This window comes from Osmerus mordax, chromosome 18 (genome assembly GCF_038355195.1).
Source record: "Osmerus mordax isolate fOsmMor3 chromosome 18, fOsmMor3.pri, whole genome shotgun sequence".
Classification (NCBI taxonomy): Eukaryota; Metazoa; Chordata; class Actinopteri; order Osmeriformes; family Osmeridae; genus Osmerus; species Osmerus mordax.
The window spans coordinates 11,078,473-11,101,220 of NC_090067.1; the positions used below are offsets into that span (position 1 = coordinate 11,078,473).

Genomic DNA, 22,748 nt, shown 5'->3' on the forward strand with positions numbered 1-22,748 from the left:
GTGTCACCCTGGTGTTAAAGGCTCTCTGCCTCCTCATCACTCGGATGGTTGATCAGAATGTGATCCTGTTAACCCTAACCTCATCTCTCTTTCTCTCTCTCTTTCTCTCTCTCTTTCTCTCTCTCTTTCTCTCTCTTTCTTTCTCTCTCTCTCTCTGTCTCTCTCTTTCTTTCTCTCTCTGTCTCTGTCTCTCTCTGTCTCTCTATTTCTGTCTCTCTATTTCTCTGTCTCTCTCTCTATTTTTCTCTCTGTCTCTTTCTCTCTCTTTCTCTCTCTGTCTCTTTCTCTCTCTGTCGCTCTCTCTCTCTCTCTTTGTTTCGTCTCTAGTGGTCCCTGCGCTGGTGGACCGGTTAGGTGACAGCAAGGACCAGGTCAGAGAGCAGAGCCAGGCGCTCATCCTGCGCTGCATGGAACAGACTGCCTCGCCCATGGTGAGCACACACACATTGATATGTTGGATGCAATGTTGTTGGCTAACTATGTTAGCCGTAGTTAACTATAACTATACATAACTATGTACACTACCGTTCAAAAGTTTGGAGTCACCCAGACAATTTCGTGTTTTCCATGAAAACTCACACTTTTATTTATCGAATAACTTTCAAAATGAATAGAAATTATAGTCAAGACATTTACAAGGTTAATTATTATTATTAGAAATAATTATTTTTATTTGAAATATAAATGTTGTTCTTCAAACTTTGCTTTCGTCAAATAATGCTCCATTTGCAGCAATTACAACATTGCAGACCTTTGGCATTCTAATTCTAATCCTTCTAATCATCCATTAGTCTTCTAAGGCAATTAGCAAACACAATGTACCATTCGAACACATACAGTAAATAGTTGCTGGAAATGGGCCTCTATACACCTATGTAGATATTTCATTAAAAAAACAGACGTTTCCACCTAGAATAGTCATTTACCACATTAACAATGTATAGTGTATTTTTGATTCATTTAACGTTATCTTCATTGAAAAAAAACTGTGCTTTTCTTTGAAAAATAAGGACATTTTTAAGTGACCCCAAACTTTTGAACGGTAGTGTATATAACTATGTTATGTGGAGGGGAGGCCCTGGGAAGAGGATGCCAGGAACAATCTCCCTCTGCTGGGCAGAGTTGTATAACACACACGTACACACACATCTACACACACATACACACACAGATTGTAACCTTTATAAGCTGTAATCTGCTCAGCCCCTGCAGAGTTCTCATCCATAGCCCTCTGTTAAAAGCCCTCAATATACTCACCTCCCTCTCTCTCTCTCTCTCTGTCTCTCTGTCTCTCTTTCTTTATCTTCTCTTTCTCCCATTCCTCCCTCTCACCCTCTCTCTGTCTCTCCTCTTCCCCTCTCTCCCCCCTCTCTCTCCCACTCCTCTTCCCCTCTCTCCCCCCTCTCTCTCCCACTCCTCTTCCCCTCTCTCCCCCCTCTCCCACTCCTCTTCCCCCCTCTCCCACTCCTCTTCCCCTCTCTCCCCCCTCTCCCACTCCTCTTCCCCTCTCTCCCCCCTCTCTCTCCCTCTCCTCTTCCCCTCTCTCCCCCCTCTCTCTCCCTCTCCTCTTCCCCTCTCTCCCCCCTCTCCCACTCCTCTTCCCCTCTCTCCCCCCCTCTCTCTCCCTCTCCTCTTCCCCTCTCTCCCCCCTCTCTCTCCCTCTCCTCTTCCCCTCTCTCCCCCCTCTCTCTCCCACTCCTCTCTCTCCAGTACGTGTGGGAAAGGTTGCTCGCTGGTTTCAAACACAAGAACTTCCGCAGCAGAGAGGGCGTGTGCGTCTGTCTCAGCGCTACCCTCAACACGTGAGTAACTTCTTCTCTGCCACGTCACAAGGTCGAGAGGAGCGCTGTCCTCAGACTCCTCGCTGTCTTCAGACTCCTTGCTGTCCTCAGACTCCCCGCTGTCCTCAGACTCCCCGCTGTTCTCAGACTCCTCGCTGTCCTCAGACTCCTCGCTGTCCTCAGACTCCCCGCTGCCCTCAGACTCCCCGCTGCCCTCAGACTCCTCGCTGTCCTCAGACTCCCCGCTGTCCTCAGACTCCCCGCTGTCCTCAGACTCCCCGCTGTCCTCAGACTCCTCGCTGTCCTCAGACTCCTCGCTGTCCTCAGACTCCTCGCTGTCCTCAGACTCCCCGCTGTCCTCAGACTCCCCGCTGTCCTCAGACTCCCCGCTGTCCTCAGACTCCCCGCTGTCCTCAGACATTACATTTACATTTAGTCATTTAGCAGACGCTCTTATCCAGAGCGACTTACAGTATGTACAGGGACATTCCCCCGAGGCAAGTAGGGAGAAGCGCCTTGCCCAAGGACACATCATTTGGCGCGTCCAGGAATCGACCTGGCAACCTTCAGATGACCAGCCCGATTCCCTAACCGCTCAGCCAACTGACTCCCTCAGACTCCCCGCTGTCCTCAGACTCCCCGCTGTCCTCAGACTCCCCGCTGTCCTCAGACTCCCCGCTGTCCTCAGACTCCCCGCTGTCCTCAGACTCCCCGCTGTCCTCAGACTCCTCGCTGTCCTCAGACTCCCCGCTGTCCTCAGACTCCTCGCTGTCCTCAGACTCCTCGCTGTCCTCAGACTCCCCGCTGTCCTCAGACTCCCCGCTGTCCTCAGACTCCCCGCTGTCCTCAGACTCCCCGCTGTCCTCAGACTCCCCACTGTCCTCAGACTCCCCGCTGTCCTCAGACTCCCCGCTGTCCTCAGACTCCCCGCTGTCCTCAGACTCCTCGCTGTCCTCAGACTCCTCGCTGTCCTCAGACTCCCCGCTGTCCTCAGACTCCTCGCTGTCCTCAGACTCCCCGCTGTCCTCAGACTCCCCGCTGTCCTCAGACTCCCCGCTGTGCCACTCCTCTTCACTGGGTTTGAATCCACTACCCTCATCTCCTACTGATACCTACTGAGGAGATGGTAGACACACACAGACACACATGCTCTAGGGTTAATCTTCTTACCTGTCTGTGTGGGTCAGTGGAGGTCAGTTGCACGCCACACGCTATCAAGTGTTGCTTCACAACATACTGGCTCGCACAGTATTATTTATAGAAGGGATTTTCCAACCTTTAATAACCAAGCGGATACATGTTGTTGTCACTGGACCCACATAGCTTGGATTCAACTAAATATATTCCCTCTCTGTCTCTGTCTCTCTCCCTCTCTCTCTCTTCCCCTCTCTCGCTCTCTCTCTCTCTCTCTCTCTCTCTCTCTCTCTCTCTCTCTCTCTCTCTCTCTCTCTCTCTCTCTCTCTCTCTCCTCTCTGTCTCTCTCTCCCTCTGTCTCTGTCTGTCTCTCTCTCCCTCTCTCTCTATCTCTCTCTCCCTCTCAGGTATGGTGCTCAGCCACTGAGTCTCAGCAAAATTGTTCCCTATCTCTGCACCCTAACTGGAGACCAGAACCCACAGGTGAGTGAGTGAGTGTATGTGCGTGTGTGCGTGTGTTTGAGAGAGAAACTCTCAAACTCTTCAAGTCCCCTGTCTTTGTCATTGTTTTAGAGCCGAACAGAGAGTGTGACATAGAGACTCCCCCCCCCTAGCCTATTATTAGGGAGTGGATGGGTGACTGGGCTCTTTAGAGCTTCACCACTGAAACATGAACACCCCCAGTCCAACCCTACTCATCACACACTGGTGATTAGTGTCTTTGTGTGTGTGTGAATGTGTCTTTGTGTGTGTGTGGATTGAGGCTGGTATCGCCTCCTGCCAAGATGAACTCCAAAGCGGAATGCTGTCCTCTACCCAATCATTATCAACCCACACACTGACCGAACCAATCACCATTCCCAATCTCTCCGGGCGGAGTCCCGCACACACAAAACTCCTATTCCCCAGGATTGTTACAGTACACGTTCTACCCAATCGCATGGCTTTGATCAGGCACATATCCAGACAGACATATTTGGTTTGGCGTGCGTGATTGTTGACCATGTGGTGTGATAATCCAACTCAGAGAAGCGAGAGTGCAATCTGTGTCTTTACGAGAAATGCACCCTAATCCCACTTCTTTAAACACTGCCCTCGCACCCAAGGCCTATTCAGACACACACGCACACACACACACAACACCGCTACAAGTGCATCACCTCCCGACGTCCAGCCCTGTTGTCTAGAGCCCATCGAAGAGACACTAGAGAAAGCATGCATATTATGGGATGTTTTTCTGTCCTCTCTGCAGGTGCGAGAAGCTTCCACGGCAACCCTGGTGGATGTGTATCGGCATGTCGGAGAAAGAGTCAGAGCAGATCTGGGCAAGAGAGGGCTTCCTGCTGCAAGGTGAGTGTGTGTGTGTGTCACCTGTGTGTCTGTGTTTGTGACATGTATCTAAGTGTGTGTGTGTGCGCCACCTGTGTGTTAGAGATGGGTGTGAACCAGCAGGTCTTGCTCATCGTAGCTACGAGCGCGGTGCACTGCATGAGCCGGAACAGAAGGCCTGGAACATCCGGACTGTCTGTGGTGTGTGTGTGTGTGTGGGCTCTGAATCAGGGTGTGTGTGTGTGTGTGTGTGTGTGTGGTGGGGGCTCTGAATCAGGGTGTGTGTGTGTGTGTGTGTGTGGTGGGGGCTCTGAATCAGGGTGTATGTGTGTGTGTGTGTGTGTGTGTGTGTGTGTGTGTGTGTGGGGGCTCTGAATCAGGGTGTATGTGTGTGTGTGTGGGGGCTCTGAATCAGGGTGTATGTGTGTGTGTGTGTGGGGGCTCTGAATCATGGTGTGTGTGTGTGTGTGCTCTGAATCAGGGTGTATGTGTGTGGGGGGTGGGGGCTCTGAATCAGGGTGTGTGTGTGTGTGTGTGTGTGTGTGTGTGGGGGCTCTGAATCATGGTGTGTGTGTGTGTGTGCTCTGAATCAGGGTGTGGGTGTGTGGGGGGTGGGGGCTCTGAATCAGGGTGTGTGTGTGTGTGTGTGTGTGTGTGTGGGGGCTCTGAATCATGGTGTGTGTGTGTGTGTGCTCTGAATCAGGGTGTGTGTGTGGGGGGTGGGGGCTCTGAATCAGGGTGTGTGTGTGTGTGGGGGGTGGGTCTGTGGGTCCCGTGGCGTTGGCACTTGCCCTGTCCCAGGCCACGCCATGCTCCACTCTGCCCCTCATACACACTGAGGAGCTTTATCTAGCGGACAATACCAGGGGAGGGGGGGAGGGGGAGGGGGAGGGACAAGGGACGAGGGATGGCCAGAATAGAGAGCAAACCAGTTTGTGTGTGTGTGTGTGTCGTGTTGAAGGCGTCTCTCTGAAGAGGTCTATTGAGTGGTCGTGTAGCCTGCTTAGGTCGCCGTGGTAACCGTAATGAAAAGTCCAGCGTGCAACATGTTGGTGATTCTGAGCACACATACACACACACACACACACACACACACACAAGCTGTGTTTGCGCAAGCAGCAGCTTGTGAGAGCTCCGTATGAGACTGTGTCTGTGAATGCATGGCCTGTCCATCATATGTCACGCAGATTATGGTTGACTCTGGCGCAAACACACACTGTCTGTGAGAGAGAGGGCTCCTGCAGCAGAGTGCGGTGGGAAGTGTGTGTGTGTGTGTGTGTGTTGCTGGAATGCAGATCTACAGCCAGAGGCATGATGACCAGATCATGTATCAGCTCCCCAGACCCAAGATCAGATAACTGAGAGAACGAGGGAGGGAGAGAGAGAGAGGAGGGAAGAACAAGGGAGAGAGGGAAGAACGAGAGAGATAAGAAAGCAGTGGAAGAGAGAGAGAGGTAAAGAGGAACAACAGAGATATTCAAGTCTCCCCAGCTGTGCTGCCTATATTCATCTTAGAAAAGTACAATCTGCTCATTATATAAGCTGTGTGTGGGTGAATCATGGGGGGGGGGGGCAATAAGACTGAAGGAAAGGAGCTGAGGAAGGACGGAGCGATAGAGACGAGAGGGTGGAGAAAAGGGACTGAGAATCATAAGTCTAGTAGGAACCCCCATGTCAGGAGACTGACTGAAGGAGGGGGAGGAAGAAGAGGGAAAGGGAGGGAGTAGAGAGTGAGAGAGTGAGAGAGTGAGAGTGAGAGAGTGAGAGAGTGAGAGAGTGAGAGTGAGAGAGTGAGAGAGAGAGTGTGAGAGAGAGTGAGAGAGAGAGAGAGAGAACCACTGGTGTATGCATTTTATATTGTTATGGTCTATCGTCCCGCGGTCTGTGTTGAACTGTCCCAGACATCTTTTTCATCATCCCCGGGACGCCGTTAATTTCGAGCCCTGACTGTGGCCCCTCCCCCTCTGAGTGTGTGTGTCTGTAAGGGAGGTTATGTAAAGGGTAACAGAATCTCTGCTGTCTCCCCACATGGCCCTGCTAGGCTCTTCGCTGGCGTTCCAGACGTCAGACAAAAACACCGACAAAAACACACGCACACACACAGCACTTTTCTCAGATTTAAGCCCCCACACCCTCTCTTTGAGGTGTGTGTGTGAGATGGTGGGTGGTTCCTGGTCGTGTGCCTACTTCACGCCGTTTAATGCACTGGTCCCCTGTTGTTTCTCTCTGTTTTCTCTCTCTGTAACCCCTCCTCCTCTCCCTCCCTCCCTCCCTCCTCCTCTCTCTTTCTCCCTCCCTCCTCTCATCTCCCCTCTCCCCTCCCTCCATCTCAGAGCCACTGCACCATGTTGGACACAAAGAGCAGAGGGGAGTAGAGGACTCAGTGTGTCACTATCGTTACAGCGACGGCTACGCTACGCAGTAACCTGCCCTTTTCGATCCTCCAGCCCGTATGGAGATCTTAGCACTACACGCTAACTAGGGCATCGTGTAGGGCGCTGTCAGAGAGAGCAGGAAAGCCTAACGACAGGGCTAATGTAGACTAGCGAAAAGACGGGGGAGAGAGGAGTGTGGATGTGCTACGCAGCTAAGGACACGCTACGCTAATCGTCAGTAATCAAAACAGCTTAGCTGCCTGGGGGGTTTGGACTGTCTGGCAGACTTACAGAGGACGGTGTGTATCGTTACTCTCTCTCTCACACACACACACACACACACACACACACAGGTTGTGTGACATTGAGGATGTTTTGTCGCTTCTTTGCTTGTATCGCTGGAGCAGATGCAACCGAATAAACTGTGTGTGTGCGTTGTCGCAGGCTGTGTGGTACGTGTGTGCCTTCATTTCACCAGACCATCTTATTCTGTCACGAGACGAAGGGCTCTCAGCCCTGCTGTAATGCTGCCTGGCGTCTGGGGTTGTTAATATTAGGATTAACGAACATGTGTATGAATAAATGTGAGCATGATGACTGTTTTCACTGTAATTAGCACCTCTTTAGGCTCGGATGTGTGTGGTTCTGGGGGGGCTGATGTTGGTATCCAGGCTGTGCTCCTGTCTGAATGAAGGCTGAAGGCTGGTGTGACTAGCGTGACTGGAGACACACCCACCCCTGTCTCAGCCAGACGGCCTACATGTGCTGATGCTAGGTGATGATAGGGAGTCAGGTGGCTGAGCGGTGAGGGAGTTGGGCTAGTAATCTGAAGGTTACAGGTTCGATTCCCGGCTGCGCCAAATGACGTTGTGCCCTTGGGCAAGGCACTTCACCCTACTTGCCTCAGGGGGAATGTCCCTGTACTTACTGTAAGTCGCTCTGGATAAGAGCGTCTGCTAAATGACTAAATGTAAAATGTAATGTGCTGATGCTGCCTAGTCTCTGCCTCCTCATCCTACAGATGCTCTGTGTGTAGGTGGATGTGTACATTCGTGTATGTTGGTGTGTGTGTGTGTTGCGATGTATCACCTTGGCAGTGATGTGTTTTTTGTGTTACGTTGTGACTGGTGTGCACGTGGTCTAACCTCTCCTGTATGTGTGTTCTTTTGTTGCAGGTTGCAGACGATATTTGGGCGGTTTGATGAAGCGTTGAATTCTGGGAACATGGCTCTCAGCCCTAGTCATGGTCAGTCCTGTTTGAATTCTGCTACCCTGCTCTGACCCTAACCTCCCCCCCCCCCCCCCCCCCTGCACACCCTCACCTGACATAGTCTCTCATCTCCTAGCTAGGAGAGACACAGTTGGTGTCAAGAAAGAACACCTAATGTCATTCATTTACATCTTCAATCTATATCCATGCTAGCTTGTTTGTTATGCATACAAGCTGTGTGTGTGTGTGCATCTGGTTTGTGTCTGTAGCTGGGGCTGGTAGGCCGGAAGGCCCCAGCTCAGAAGGGCCAGTAGGATTACTGGTGTTCTAGATGAGGGGAGCTGGGGTCTCCAGGCCGGAGCTCTGCTCCAGGGCAGTCTGGCTGGGGTCTCCAGGCCGGAGCTCTGCTCCAGGGCAGTCTGGCTGGAGTGTCCAGGCCGGAGCTCTGCTCCAGGGCAGTCTGGCTGGAGTGTCCAGGCCGGAGCTCTGCTCCAGGGCAGTCTGGCTGGGGTGTCCAGGCCGGAGCTCTGCTCCAGGGCAGTCTGGCTGGAGGGACTCTGCAGCCTGACAGCGTGGTCACAACAGGAAGAGTGTTAGTGGAGGCTGTATGAGGGCTTGTGATGGCCTCTCTCTCCCTGTGTGAGTGCTGATAGAAGTTAGCCTGTTTTGCAGCAGCCCTGTTTACTTGCTTGTTTAGCCTGAGAGGGAGAGTGCTTAGGGTGGCGGAGAGGGGTGGGAGGGGGGGTCGTTGCTACGATACCATCTCCGGTGGCACCGGGAGGGTGGGGTGGGGGGGGGGTTGGAATGGGCCTTAACTCTCTCCTGCCTGGGGTTTAGATCCAGATCTGAGCCCTTAACAGGCCTGGTAGGGATGTGCCCTCCCTGGAGCTAGGACACACAGTTAGGAGCTAGGAGAGACAGTTAGGGACCAGGGCTGCTTGTATCAGGCCTCTGTCCTGTGTGGTGTACAGCTGCCTGTGCTTTTGGCTGCTAGTAAAACATGCAGGACATCGTCAGACTGGGAAAGGGGTGTGTGTCTGTCTGTGGGCCAAACTGCATGCTGGTTTTTTGTCTCACCCACTCAGTGTCACACACACACACACACACACACTGTCCTCATTCCTCTCAGTTTGAAGGGGTCTCATTCTGAAGGTCCAACACAGCTGCTGGTGAGAGACTAAGGCAAGGAGAGAAAGAAAGGGGAGGATATGGGGAGAGAGAGAGAGGGGGGGGGGGGGAGGGAGGGAGAGGGAGGGCTAGAGGGAGACAGAGAGGGGGGGAGAGAGGGAGGGCTAGAGGGAGACAGAGAGGGGGAGGGAGGGAGGCAGGGCTAGAGGGAGAGAGCGGCAGGACTAAGAGAGGGAGAGATGGGGGGAGGAAGTGTGGGATAGAGGGAGAGTGAGAGAGAGAGAGTTGAATGAGGTCTGCAGTAGCAGGGCCACAGAGCTGTGCCTGTCACTGGCCCTCACTGATCCAGCGTGACAGGGAGAGAGGGAGGAGAAAGAGAGAAGGATCTGGGAGGAGAACCAGCAAACCACACAGATTAGAGAAGGCAGTAGAAGACCTACGAAAGCAGGAGAAGCGCATTATGCATTGTTCCGATGGTGGTCGGGGATGAGGGAGACGGTGAGTGTGTGTGTGTGTGCGTGCACAAATGTATTTTGTGGCGTGTGTGTGTGTAAGCTCATCTAAATGTGGATGGGACACACAAACATGCAAGCATATGGTTTTGGAGAGAAATCAGCTTATGTTGAGAGTGCTAAGTGCTCATTATCCTGTGCTGGGTGTTCGCTACACTAGAACCTCTCTCTACCTCTGTCTATCTTTCTCTACCTCTCTCGACCCCTTCAAGCTTAGCTCTGTTTACCCTTGTATCGTACCTCTCTATCATCTCGCTCTAATCTCTTCCTTTCTTCCTCCCTATCATCTCTCTCTCTCTTAGTAGGTCAGGTGTGTGTTGTCATGGCGGCAGGTAGGACAGCATGTCTCCTTTTAGGAGCTTAATTAAGACTGTTGCAAGGGAAGAGGTAGTGTTTCTCCTGCGTGGGGCGGCAGGTTCTGGTGCATTGAAAGTGAAGCATGTCAACACCACCGGGCTCATTCTCATGCTATCCGGTCTCTCACACACACTCACAGTAACCATGGCAGCCCTGAGAGAGTTAGTGCACTGCAAACTGGCCCTGTGCAGGCAGTCTACATCGACTGGTTAGCTTTTTGCGTTGTTGACAGTGAGACACACACACACACACACAGACCCTCACAGACACACACACACAGACCCTCACAGACACACACACACAGACCCTCACAGACACACACACAGACCCTCACAGACACACACACAGACCCTCACAGACACACACACACAGACCCTCACAGACACACACACACAGACCCTCACAGACACACACACACAGACCCTCACAGACACACACACACAGACCCTCACAGACACACACACACACACACAGAGCAGCCCTTCACAGACAGCTCGTTCTGCCTCAGTGCGTCTCCGTCTCTGCAGAAAGAACCATGACCCCGTTTCCCAGGCGAGCTCGGTTGCCGCGGTTAAGCTTTCATTTTTAGTATTATGGTTTATCCCTTTTTCCCAAGCCTGGATATGGGGAGGCTCATATTAGCTGTGTGTGTGGAGGAGGGGGGGGTGGGGGGGGTGGGGTGACAGTGTGTCTTTTTTAAGCGTATGTTTGGCTTTGTGAAGATAGTCTCTGTGAGCTAGGGGTGGATGTGGGCCATGTCAGAGAGGCCTGGCACCTCTGTTGGTCTTCTGCTCTCTGATGTGAGCCCAGCCTGGGCATCTCCACCCAGCCTGGGCATCTCCACCCAGCCTGGGCATCTCCACCCAGCCTGGGCATCTCCACCCAGCCTGGGCATCTCCACCCCAGCCTGCACCTGCACTGCTACAGCTGTAACACAGACAGGAGAAGTAGGCCTATTCCTTGTTTGTTTAGATTGAAGGGCAGTGCTATTTACATTTAGTCATATAGCAGACGCTCTTATCCAGAGCGACTTACAGTGAATACAGGGACATTCCCCCGAGGCAAGGAGGGTGAAGTGCCTTGCCCAAGGACACAACGTCAGTTGGCATGACCGGGAATCGAACTGGCAACCTTCGGATTACTAGCCCGATTCCCTCACCGCTCAGCCACCTGACTCCTGCTGGGTCTGTGTAATATACTAGGAGTGCAGAAGTAGCCTAGGCAGGTGTGTGTGTTAGCTTGATGTGTGTATCAGTGTGTATTGATTAGTGGTGTTTATTGGCCTGTGGGGATGATCCGTGTAGCGCTGTGAGAAACTGGTTTGCATGTTCTGGTTCTATTTCTGTGTGTGTCACGCCGGAAATATGTAACGTATGCTTGTGCTCCTAGACGTTAGTGCAGAATACCAGATGTGTGTTGGTGGTACACACACACACACACAGAAGGGCCTGTTGTCCCTGTGTGAGACAATTTGACGTGTTTACCCAATGTTCAGATTCCAGCCATAACCCTCATCGTACCATTGGCTGTTTTTGGGGCCTCTGATAGAATGTCAAGTTTCATAACACACCAGTCTGACTGGAACACACAGTACTGTGTGTCCCGTCTAACACACACTCACCAGACCGCAACTTCATCCATGCTGTCTTCTACGTTTTCCCTTCATACACACACACACACGCACACACACACAGGTCTGTCTCTGTGTGACTTGGTTTGTGTGTCTCAGATGCAGACTGAGTCACACGGGAGTTTGTGTTGACGTGACTGACACCATGTGCTGCCCCCCAGTGGCTGCACTGGGACTGACACCATGTGCTGCCCCCCAGTGGCCGAACAGCAACTGACACCATGTGCTGCCCCCCAGTGGCTGCACTGGGACTGACACCGTGGGCGTGTTAGGCACCTTAGAAACCTGCTTTCACCTCTGGGCCTGACTGTACTGTTCTCATCCACACTGTATGTTTGGACGGATTATATTTACCCTCTGGCCTGGGAATATCTCTGGGATTATTCTCACATGGATTAGGGATTGGGCAGTTTGGTACGTGTTTCTGTGTATGTGCGCACTGTGCGTGGGTTTATTCATATTTCCTTTGAGAGATTTGGAGGGTCACGTTGAAGTCAGCAGGTCTTCTATAGCAGAACTACAAGCCTCGGTTGATTGGTTGAAACATCGGACGACACCTGCTTTTATTAAATTCATAGCTTTTTTGAATAATCCTGTGAATAAGCCTCCTTTTACAGCTTTTTGAATAAGCCTACACGGCAATGAGAGAATATTGCTGGTTTATCATTTGGTCTAAGTATGATTAGGAATCAGAATATTGCTGTATTTCTATTCTAGAATGTGACCCAGCAGAGGGATTCTAAATGCTGAGTGTTCTGAGGGCTGTTCTGTTGGTGAAGGCGGTGAGAGGTACACAGCATTACAGATCCTGTTCGTACCACAGCTGATACACCAGACCTGTAACTAGTATCAACCTAACAACCTCCCGTCTTGATATCACTAAGCTATTAAAATAACCGCTTTTCATTCCCTGCCGGGTCATTCCAGGTGTAGATTCTCAGAATAGACGTTTGTAAGACAGTCGTCTCCCTCCATCTTTCACCCCTTCTTTTTCTCCATCTGTTTCTTTTCGACTCCCTGACTGAAAAGGGAGGGAATCTCTGGATGGAGTTTCCATGGCAACAGTGTGCGAATTCTTTTCTGTGAGGCAAAGACTGTGACTGTTCACTCTGCATGTGTGTGCAAATGCATGTTTTTTTCTTCTTGCGCTCTTGTCGCCATGATGAGATATATTTTGTCATGTGGTGCTGGTGGGTATGATTGCATCCAGCAGTAAGCCTTAATTCCCCCCATGATGGCTGGGAACTCCCATGTCCAAGTTAACGAGCTATTTGTTACATCTAATGTTGGTTGGTGTGTTTGTGTGCGTGTGCATAGGTGCGATTTTCTGATCGCTGCTCTAGTCCCCTCCCCTGAGGATATGGTCTCTACAGGTCACCATGGTAACAGCCTGTGCAGTTCTCTCCCTGTGAAGGACCCCCCTCTATCTCACTTATCTTTCCTGTATCTCTGTTTCTCTCTCTCTCCCTCGTGTCTTCTCTGTGCCCTTCACACAGACACGCCCTACCAGGGGGGGGAGGGGTGGGGCTGGAGATGCTAACACCGCTAATCAAAGCAAAGACAGACCACAGACTGTCCCTTTGGTTTCTAATAGCTCCGTGAACACGGCCGGCTGATGATGAGCTGCATCATCAGACGGCTCTAACGGGACCGATCTGGCTCTGTCCGGGCTCACCTCTCCCACCCCAGCCTGTTAACCTCTGACCCTGCGACCCTGATGATGTCACAGCCCTGGTTCCTGGCTCTCAGGCAGGTAGCTTGCGATGCTGCCGGGGGGGGGGGGGGGGGGGGCCTCTGTGTGAGGGACGGCCTGTTGTCAAGGAGCAGGCCTCAGCTGGAGGGGTGTGGCTTTCCCCGCTCCTCCTGATCTGTCTCCCCCCCATCCCCCTCTCGTCCTGATCTGTCTCCCCTCTCCTCCTGATCTGTCTCCCCTCCCCCCTCTCCTGCCACTGCCCTCTCGCTCTTTGTTCTGTGTGTGTATTTGTGTGTGTTGCTAGGCAGGACTTGACCTATGCGTGTAAGGTACATTGCAATATAATCATAATGACAGACAAAATGGATAGTGTGTGTTGTGTAGTTGTTGCTGTGCGTGCCAGTCGATGATAATGAGTGGGTCTGCCAGAACCCAGAAACCTTGTTAATATTCCAGAGGTGTCACACACAGACGCACACATATGTACACTCACACACACACACATCCCTACACACACACTCGCAGCCCTGCCTCCGCACTGGCTGTTACCCAATGATGTCATCTTCCTGCTGACTGGCTGCCTGGGCACAGAGGGGAGGGGAGATGCGAGCGAGAGGAAGACAGAAAGGGAGAGAGGGAGGGAGAGAGAAGGGAAGAGAGAGAATGCCGTCAGTGGTATGGGTGGATGGTTCTTCAGATATGAGACGGAGGTGTGTGTGTGTGTGTAGCCGGTGTTCTGCAGCGAGGCGTGTGTTTGCGTAGCGCGTGTGTTGGGGTACGGGGACAGAGCAAAGAGGGGCTCCCCAAAACCCCGACCTCCAGACGGCATGAGGCGCCTCATCTGCAAAAAGATCTGTGACTGTGAGTGCAGGGCAGGGCCCCGGGGTGTGTGTGTGTGTGTGTGTGTGTGTGTGTGTGTGTGTGTGTGTGTGTGTGTGTGTGTGTGTGTGTGTGTGTGTGTGTGTGTGTGTGTGTGTGTGTGTGTGTGTGTGTGTGTGTGTGTGTGTGTGTACGTTCTCATGTACGGATTTGTGTTTACTGTCATATGCAGTGAACCTGCAGTGCTGTGTGTGGTGCTAGTCACAGTCTGTATGCGTTGGTGCGTGGCAGAATAAAGACTGCTGACGGGCATGCAATTTCTGCAGATTTATTGATGTTTCAGACCTTGTTGACCGGCCGTACGGGTGTGTGTGTGTGTGTGTGGGGATCAGGGTGGTGGCTTTGCTGCATATCTCCGTAATGCTCAGTGGTTGTCACAGCGACAGGAGAAAGACTACATTTCAGTGCCAGCTCTTTCATCTTTACCTCCTAGCTTGTGCGTGAGCCAGGCCAAATGGCCAGGTGAACGTGGGGCAGGAGAAAGACAGCCTAGTCGATGAGTGTGTGCAGTCCTTCCTCTAAACCTGGAGGGAGACTGTAAGCGTTACTGCTAGCACACTAACATAGAGGCTGGAGAGAGACTGTGTTACTGCTAGCACACTAACATAAAGGCTGGAGAGAGACTGTGTTACTGCTAGCACACTAACATAGAGGCTGGAGAGAGACTGTGTTACTGCTAGCACACTAACATAAAGGCTGGAGAGAGACTGTGTTACTGCTAGCACACTAACATAGAGGCTGGAGAGAGACTGTGTTACTGCTAGCACACTAACATAGAGGCTGTAGAGAGACTGTGTTACTGCTAGTACACTAACATAGAGGCTGGAGAGAGACTGTGTTACTGCTAGCACACTAACATAGAGGCTGGAGAGAGACTGTGTAACTGCTAGCACGCTAACATAGAGGCTGGAGAGAGACTGTGTTACTGCTAGCACGCTAACATAGTCTCTCTCCAGCCTCTGTCAGTGGATGAGTGGGCGGATGTCTTAACTGCCAGCTCTTTGTGTGTGTGTACATATTTTTGTGTGCATTTTGTTTTGTGGGAGTGTGCATGTGTGCATGTGTGTCTGTATGTAGTGTGAGTGTGTGTGTACGCTTGTATGATTTGTGTGTGTGTGTATGCAATTTGTTTGGAGTGTGGGAGTTTACGTGTGTGTAAGTGTCTGTATGTTATGTGTGACTGTATGTTGTGTGTGTCTGCATGTTGTGTGTGTGTCTGTATGTTGTGTGTGTGTCTGCATGTTGTGTGTGTGTCTGTATGTTGTGTGTGTGTGTGTGTCTGTATGTTGTGTGTGTGTGTCTGTATGTTGTGTGTGTGTGTGTCTGTATGTTGTGTGTGTGTGTGTCTGCATGTTGTGTGTGTGTGTCTGCATGTTGTGTGTGTGTCTGTAAGTTGTGTGTGTGTGTGTCTGCATGTTGTGTGTGTGTGTGTCTGCATGTTGTGTGTGTGTTTAAGAGTTTGGTAAGCCTGAGCAGCATTCACCTCCTGGCCTGAAGCCTCATGTTCTAATTAGTATTGATTACTGATCCTGACCAAGCTTGGGCCAGGAACCTCCCTTCCTTCTTAAACTCTCTTTTCTCCCCCCCCCCCCACCTCCCGTCAATCCTCTGTTTTCTTAATCAGCCCTTTGCAACAGTCAGAGTGGTGCACTTGTGTAATTCACTCTGATCCCCCATGTCTCCTTCCTCCTAACAAACATGTTCCTGAAGATCACATGACCTCCGTCTAACTCCTCCCCCTCCTGCAGACCGCAGTTTTGACGGTGACGACGACAGTGTGGACGGGAACCGGCCGTCTTCAGCTCAGGCTGCCTTCAAGGTTCCCAAAGTCCCCAAGAAGACTGCAGAGCCCTCCTCAGCCCGCCGGCCCAGCGCCACGGGCTCTGCCAAGATGGGTAAGCACACACACACACACACACCGTTTGACTCTCTTATGCAGTAAGGGATGGTAGAAGGAGCAGCGCTCTGGTTATTTTGAGTTCTGAGACACTTTCATGTCTCATCAGGACCGTGATATCCGGGTTTCATTGATGTTGCGTATGAAATCTGATAAGATATCACTCCAGTAGAATACCATCCTACCGGCTTTTGGTCTCTCTTCTCTCGACTCTCTCCCCTCCTCTCTCTTCTCTGCTGTCGCAGTACGAGACTGAGGAGGCTGTTGCTGGCAGACGAGCCGTTCCATTGATCCCTCCATCTCTATCAGAGGAGGAACTGTTCCCACGGCTAGGCAGTCCATTCAGGGCTGATTGTTCAATTGTATCTATAACAGTACACCACTGCTATACTCATAAATGTACACACAAACACACACACACACACACACAGTACGTCAACTGTGTCAGCTTGGGTATCTCTAGCTCTGACTGGAGGAAGAAGATCACTTTTTTGTTCCGGAACTGTCTACGAGGCTCCCTATTGAAGCATGTCGACTGTGCTTCTATCTTTGCTGACTGAGTCAACTGACACTGGATGAAAAAACCCTCATGACCCTTTAAAGGCCAACCAGTACTGTTTCCCTTGCTCTGACTAGTTGACATTTATGGCTGTATGCACTAGCGACCAGGGCCTCCCAGATATAGTCATGTTGCACAGTGACAGGAGAGGGGCCAGCCATGCCAGTGATGGGAAAACCTCAGTAATATCCTGCCCCAGGCGTTTGCTATTTGAACAGGCTCTCCATTAACCCTGTTTCTACCACAGTCCGGGTTAGCGTGGTTCCTAGCATGCTAGCGGCCCGCGGTAGCCTCATTAGCGTTTAGATTAGCGTCCGCCCACGCAGAGCCCTTGACAGTAAGAACAGAGAGAGAAGGGAACAGAACAGAGAACCAGGCCTACTTGCAAATGGAGAACAGAGAGATGCGTAGTGCTCCCAGCACTAAGATCCGAACGTCCAGCGACTCGCCTTCGCCAAGGAGGATGTTGGTGCTTGAAAGCGGTCTGGAAACACAGGCCCTCAAGGCTCCAGACACAGAGAGCTGGGCTGAGCAGTGACCTCACCACACACCTCAGACTCAGTCCTCTTTAGAGAGCCGGTCTACATCTCTCCCTCAGCTTGAAGGACTTGTTAAAAAATTTAACAAAGTTTGTTAGCAGTTAATGGTTTACATCGATTGGCACAGCTCTTTATGGGACTGTTTTGATAGAGATACTGTATCTGACTGACACCAGCTGAAAAGGGAAACTAGCCCTGGGAGAGAGAGAGAGAGAGAGAGAGAGAGAGAGAGAGAGAGAGAGAGAGAGAGAGAGAGAGAGAGGAGAGAGAGAGAGAGAGAGAGAGAGGAGAGAGAGAGAGATTAGATTTCCGCTGTCAGCTTCCACCCTCCACTCCTGCCTCCCATCCCAAATGGCCGTCCCCTACTTTCCCCTCCTCCCCCAATCTTCCCCATTACTCCTGCTCTTTCCCTTCTCATGTTCCCCCTCCTCTCCTCTGGTGGCCCTCCTCCTCCCTGCCTTTCTTCCCTCTCCCCAGTCCAGGGGCGTGGCCCTGCTCTCCTTGTGCCAGCCATCTAGGAGTCATGATTGACAGGTCCATTACTGACAGGAAGTCCATTAGTGATGCAGGGTGAGAGAAGGGGATGTGCGTGTTGTTGGTTGGCGAAAGAACTCGTTCAATCATATCCATGTTTCCTAGATTGAACCCTTTTACTCTCATGCTCGCGCACACACTTTCTCACACACGCGCACACACACACACACTGACCACTGTGTTTTTCAGGTTCATCGAAGGAAGGTGCTGGGGGCATGGATGAAGAAGACTTTATCAAGGCTTTCACGGATGTCCCCACTGTACAGGTAACACACACACACACTCACAGACACACACTATGTAGGCCAGACTGTCTGAAAATTCCTCCTGGAGTGTCACCTTGGCGATCATGTGACATGGTCATGTGACGTGAGCATGTGACATGGTCTCTGTCAGATCTACTCCTCTCGGGATCTGGAGGACAACCTGAACAAGATCCGGGAGATATGCTCCGATGACAAACACGACTGGGACCAGAGAGCCGCTGCTGTGAGTCACACATGCCTTTACCCCAACCACTGACCTTAACCTAGAACTACCCCAACCACTGACCTTAACCTAGAACTAGCCCAACCACTGACCTTAACCTAGGACTACCCCAACCACTGACCTTAACCTAGGACTACCCCAACCACTGACCTTAACCTAGGACTACCCCAACCACTGACCTTAACCTAGAACTACCCCAACCACTGACCTTAACCTAGAACTACCCCAACCACTGACCTTAACCTAGAACTACCCCAACCACTGACCTTAACCTAGAACTACCCCAACCACTGACCTTAACCTAGAACTACCCCAACCACTGACCTTAACCTGGAACTACCCCAACCACTGACCTTAACCTAGAACTACCCCAACCACTGACCTTAACCTAGAACTACCCCAACCACTGACCTTAACCTAGAACTACCCCAACCACTGACCTTAACCTAGAACTACCCCAACCACTGACCTTAACCTAGAACTACCCCAACCACTGACCTTAACCTAGGACTACCCCAACCACTGACCTTAACCTAGAACTACCCCAACCACTGACCTTAACCTAGAACTACCCCAACCACTGACCTTAACCTGCACTACCCCAACCACTGACCTTAACCTAGAACTACCCCAACCACTGACCTTAACCTGCACTACCCCAACCACTGACCTTAACCTAGGACTACCCCAACCACTGACCTTAACCTAGGACTACCCCAACCACTGACCTTAACCTAGGACTACCCCAACCACTGACCTTAACCTGCACTACCCCAACCACTGACCTTAACCTAGAACTACCCTAACCACTGACCTTAACCACTAACCACTTAACCCTTAATCTTACTGCCTATATTGGAACATATACTTCGTGAACTTGATTGGTAGAGCTTTTCTTCCGTCTCATTGGTTGTGTTTGCTGTCTGTCACGTGTGCAGATGAAGAAGATCCGCTCCTTACTGGTCGCCGGGGCGACAGAGTACGATTGTTTCTACCAGCACCTGCGTCTGCTGGACGGAGCCTTCAAGCTCTCCGCCAAAGACCTGCGCTCCCAGGTCGTACGAGAGGCCTGCATCACTGTGGCGTGAGTACCCCACACTGTGTGTGTGTGTGTGTGTGTGTGTGCCTGCCTAGTCTGCAGCTTTTCTTTGAGTCTTGAGTCAGCATGCAAGCTTGATTTCATAGCTGTCAAGTATTACTCAGCAAATGTTTACGTGTGTGTGCGCGCATGTGTATGTTTGTGTGTGTGTGTGTGTGTTTAGCCATCTGTCAACAATACTGGGCAACAAGTTTGACCACGGAGCAGAGGCCATCGTCCCAGTCCTCTTCAACCTGATCCCCAACTGTGCCAAAATCATGGCCACCTCGGGCGTGTCTGCCATCCGCCTCATCATAAAGGTCAGTGACACACACACACACACACACGTGTTACCTTGCTCTCTTTATGCCCTGATACACATACACGCCAACAAACACTTTACTGGGCTCTCTTTGTACACTAAAACACATGTACAGCCACGTTTTATTGAGCTGTTCTGGCGCTAACACCAGTGTGTGCTCATGTAAGTCTGGTCCCTGCTCCGTCCCTCCAGCACACCCATGTCCCCAGGCTCATCCCCCTCATCGCCAGTAACTGCACTTCCAAGTCCGTCTCCGTCCGAAGGTAAGAGAGAGGAGGTGGAGGATGGATACCAAGCCTCATTGGGGTTGAATCATAAACGCCACCATGTTGGACCATGACCCTACAGTCATTCATAAGAGCTGATTTCCCCCTGGTGTTTCCTGTCCTCTAGGCGCTGTTATGACTTCCTGGAGCTCCTGCTGCAGGAGTGGCAGACTCATTCCCTGGAGCGGTCAGTACTGACTCACCCACTGTTGGTTCTGTGTGGAGCGCTGTGCCTGAGAGCTGTGTTCAGGCCAGCGCTGTGCCTGAGAGCTGTGTTCAGGCCAGCGCTGTGCCTGAGAGCTGTGTTCAGGCCAGCGCTGTGCCTGAGAGCTGTGTTCAGGCCAGCGCTGTGTCTGAGAGCTGTGTTCAGGCCAACGCTGTGCCTGAGAGCTGTGTTCAGGCCAGCGCTGTGCCTGAGAGCTGTGTTCAGGCCAGCGCTGTGCCTGAGAGCTGTGTTCAGGCCAGCGCTGTGCCTGAGAGCTGTGTTCAGGCCAGCGCTGTGCCTGAGAGCTGTGTTCAGGCCAGCGCTGTGTCTGAGAGCTGTGTTCAGGCCAGCGCTGTGTCTGAGAGCTGTGTTCAGGCCAGCGCTGTGCCTGAGAGCTGTGTTCAGGCCAGCGCTGTGTCTGAGAGCTGTGTTTAGGCCAGCGGGGGGCAGGTGCGTGACGTGTGGTCTCTCCTCAGGCACACGGCCGTGCTGGTGGAGAGCATCAAGAAGGGCCTGCGAGACGCCGACGCTGAGGCCCGAGTAGAGGCCCGCAAGTAAGACACACACACACATATATACATACACACATACACACAGAACCACACACACACACACACTCTCTCTCTCTCTTACCCAAACTGTCTGTCTTCCTCATGCTGTACTAACCCCCCTCCCCCTCACAGAGCGTACTGGGGTTTGAGGAACCACTTTCCAGGGGAGGCGGACGCTCTCTTCAACTCCCTGGAGCCGTCGTACCAGAAGAGCCTGCAGTCGTGTCTGCGGAGCTCCGGCAGTGTGGCCTCGCTCCCCCAGAGCGACCGCTCCTCCTCCTCCTCACAGGAGAGCCTCAAGTAAGCTCCTCCCCTCATCCTCTCCCCTCATCCTCTCTCCTCATCCTCTCCCCTCATCCTCCTCATCCTCTCTCCTCTCCTCATCCTCTACCCTCATCCTGTCCTCTCACCCTCTCCCCTCATCCTCTCTTCTCATCATCCCCCCTCATCCTCTCCCCTCATCCTCTCCCCTCATCCTCTCTCTTCATCCTCTCTCCTCAGTCCTTCTCTCCTCATCCCTCGCTTGTCAACTCTCTCCTTTAACCTCTTGTTTTTCAGCTGCAGCCCAGCCCCCCTCCCTTCCCTGTGTATTTTCTGTGTTTTTTTTAACCTCTTTTTTTCTTTCTTTCCCTCAGTCGGCCTCTAACGTCTAAATGGTCTGCTGGCCCAGGGAGAGGTGAGTCCTGCGCGCACACACACACACACACGTAAACATATACACACACTTGCACACATACACACGCACACCCCTCATCATTTGTCCACTTTTCTACATTTGTCTGTCCAGCACAGTGACTGTATGTGGATATAGCGATGTATGTTTGTATTTGGCCCGCACTCACACACACACTTGCTGTGTGTGCGTGCTGAAGGCCTGTGGATGTGATGTCGCGTGTACCCGTCATGTTTTGGTGTCTGTGGCGTCACTGTTACTGTATCCGTAGTGTTCTGCATGTGTGTGTGATGTGTGTATCCTCTCCCCCCCCACCCCCCCCTGCTCCTCTCAGTCCCCGCGGGGTCAAAGGGCGGGGCTTCCCCGGCCGCCCTGCAGCGTTCCCGTAGCGATGTGGACGTTAACGCGGCAGCGGTGGCAAAGCACCGGCACGTCGGGCAGCCCGTTGGGACGGGAAGACTTAATCCCGGTTCCTACTCCTCACTGGGTAAGGGCCCTGTCAATCAAGCAAGACAACCAATCAGGCCGGGCTGCAACCACGCCTGTCTACAAAGCAGAGTTGACAGGCAGATTGACTCTCATCGGTCGAAAGACAAAAACAAATCAATATTTGGAGAGTTTTACTTGACAGTGAGTGTGTGTATAATCACTGGGTTCTGTCTAGCGAGGGGGGAAAGAGGGGGGGGGGGGGGGGTGTTGTTCCGGAACATCAGGTTAGAACCCCATGATCAAAGAGATGCTACAGAAGGGAGTGTGCCTCTTAGCCTTTTAAGGAGTGAGTTCTAAATATTACTGACGCTTCCACCAGAGTGAGTTATTTTTCCAAAACGGAAGCTAGCTAGTTTTAGTTAGCTTCTGTTACCTAGCATAATACTCGTAGCAATGCTACTACCTGCTAGTGTTACTTGTTAGCCTCCTAATTGTAAATTTTGAAGCCATACTATAGCGTTTGTCATATAGTTTTTCTCTATCGGAAAATAGTCGGTTGGAATGTTCAGAATCACACATGTGACGGTACTCTGTGGGGCCTGCTTACGAACGATCACATATGTGTGACGCTACTCCTTAACGGGTTAGAGGCGGAGCAGTCTGGTTCAGGACAGCCTCCAGGACACTTGTAGGTCGCTGAGGCAGGTCACACACACACACACATACTCTTACACACACACTCTTACACACGTGTTGTGTCTTCCACTTGCACGGCGATGTGGGGGCCCACGACATACAGGACACCTGTCTCTCTGGACAGCCTCTCTTCTCTCCTCTACCTCTTCCTCTCCTCTACCTCTTCCTCTCCTCTGCTTTGGATGTTTCTGCCTGTGGCTTGTGGATGTGTTCTCTGTATGTTTTATGTATCAACATGGCCTCTATTTGTGATGAAATGTTCTTGCATGCGTACTGGAGTCCTTTATCGATCATTCAGACTCTCCAGCGTTCCCGACCTGATTACGGGTCAACCGTTCTAACGAGACTGCTGTTCATTTGTTACACTGTGTAATGTCACTAATGGATTTTTAAATTGGAACGGTTTGAACTTGGTGTGCGTCTAGAGAAGTCCAACGCTAAGGCAAAATGTTTTAATAAAAAAAAAAGTATAATATATTTTT

The 22,748-nt window shown here is 51.7% G+C and overlaps 2 protein-coding genes across 14 annotated transcripts in view; one reads left to right on the forward strand and one right to left on the reverse strand.

Moving 5' to 3' along the window:
* clasp2 (cytoplasmic linker associated protein 2) overlaps window positions 1-22,748 on the forward strand; it is a 46,590-nt gene that overhangs the window by 5,717 nt on the left and 18,125 nt on the right. For 8 of the 13 annotated variants that reach the window (XM_067255279.1, XM_067255283.1, XM_067255278.1 and 5 more), the window contains exons 3-18: window positions 328-431; window positions 1,711-1,802; window positions 3,323-3,398; window positions 4,168-4,265; window positions 7,795-7,865; window positions 15,777-15,923; window positions 17,747-17,823; window positions 17,954-18,046; window positions 18,985-19,130; window positions 19,309-19,444; window positions 19,639-19,709; window positions 19,840-19,899; window positions 20,394-20,471; window positions 20,601-20,768; window positions 21,104-21,144; window positions 21,476-21,628. In XM_067255279.1, the coding sequence (XP_067111380.1) occupies window positions 328-431; window positions 1,711-1,802; window positions 3,323-3,398; window positions 4,168-4,265; window positions 7,795-7,865; window positions 15,777-15,923; window positions 17,747-17,823; window positions 17,954-18,046; window positions 18,985-19,130; window positions 19,309-19,444; window positions 19,639-19,709; window positions 19,840-19,899; window positions 20,394-20,471; window positions 20,601-20,768; window positions 21,104-21,144; window positions 21,476-21,628 (1,611 nt within the window). Of the gene's footprint in view, window positions 1-327; window positions 432-1,710; window positions 1,803-3,322; window positions 3,399-4,167; window positions 4,266-7,794; window positions 7,866-13,869; window positions 14,011-15,776; window positions 15,924-17,746; window positions 17,824-17,953; window positions 18,047-18,984; window positions 19,131-19,308; window positions 19,445-19,638; window positions 19,710-19,839; window positions 19,900-20,393; window positions 20,472-20,600; window positions 20,769-21,103; window positions 21,145-21,475; window positions 21,629-22,748 lie in introns of those variants that run through there. The other 5 variants (XM_067255287.1, XM_067255289.1, XM_067255290.1 and 2 more) reach the window with 1 other exon arrangement.
* Window positions 1,825-2,202, reverse strand: LOC136962432 (processed variable antigen-like; the record flags this gene model as incomplete). Its single annotated transcript, XM_067256212.1, has 1 exon — window positions 1,825-2,202. A coding segment is annotated over exon 1 (378 nt), but the record flags the coding sequence as incomplete, so codon positions are not given.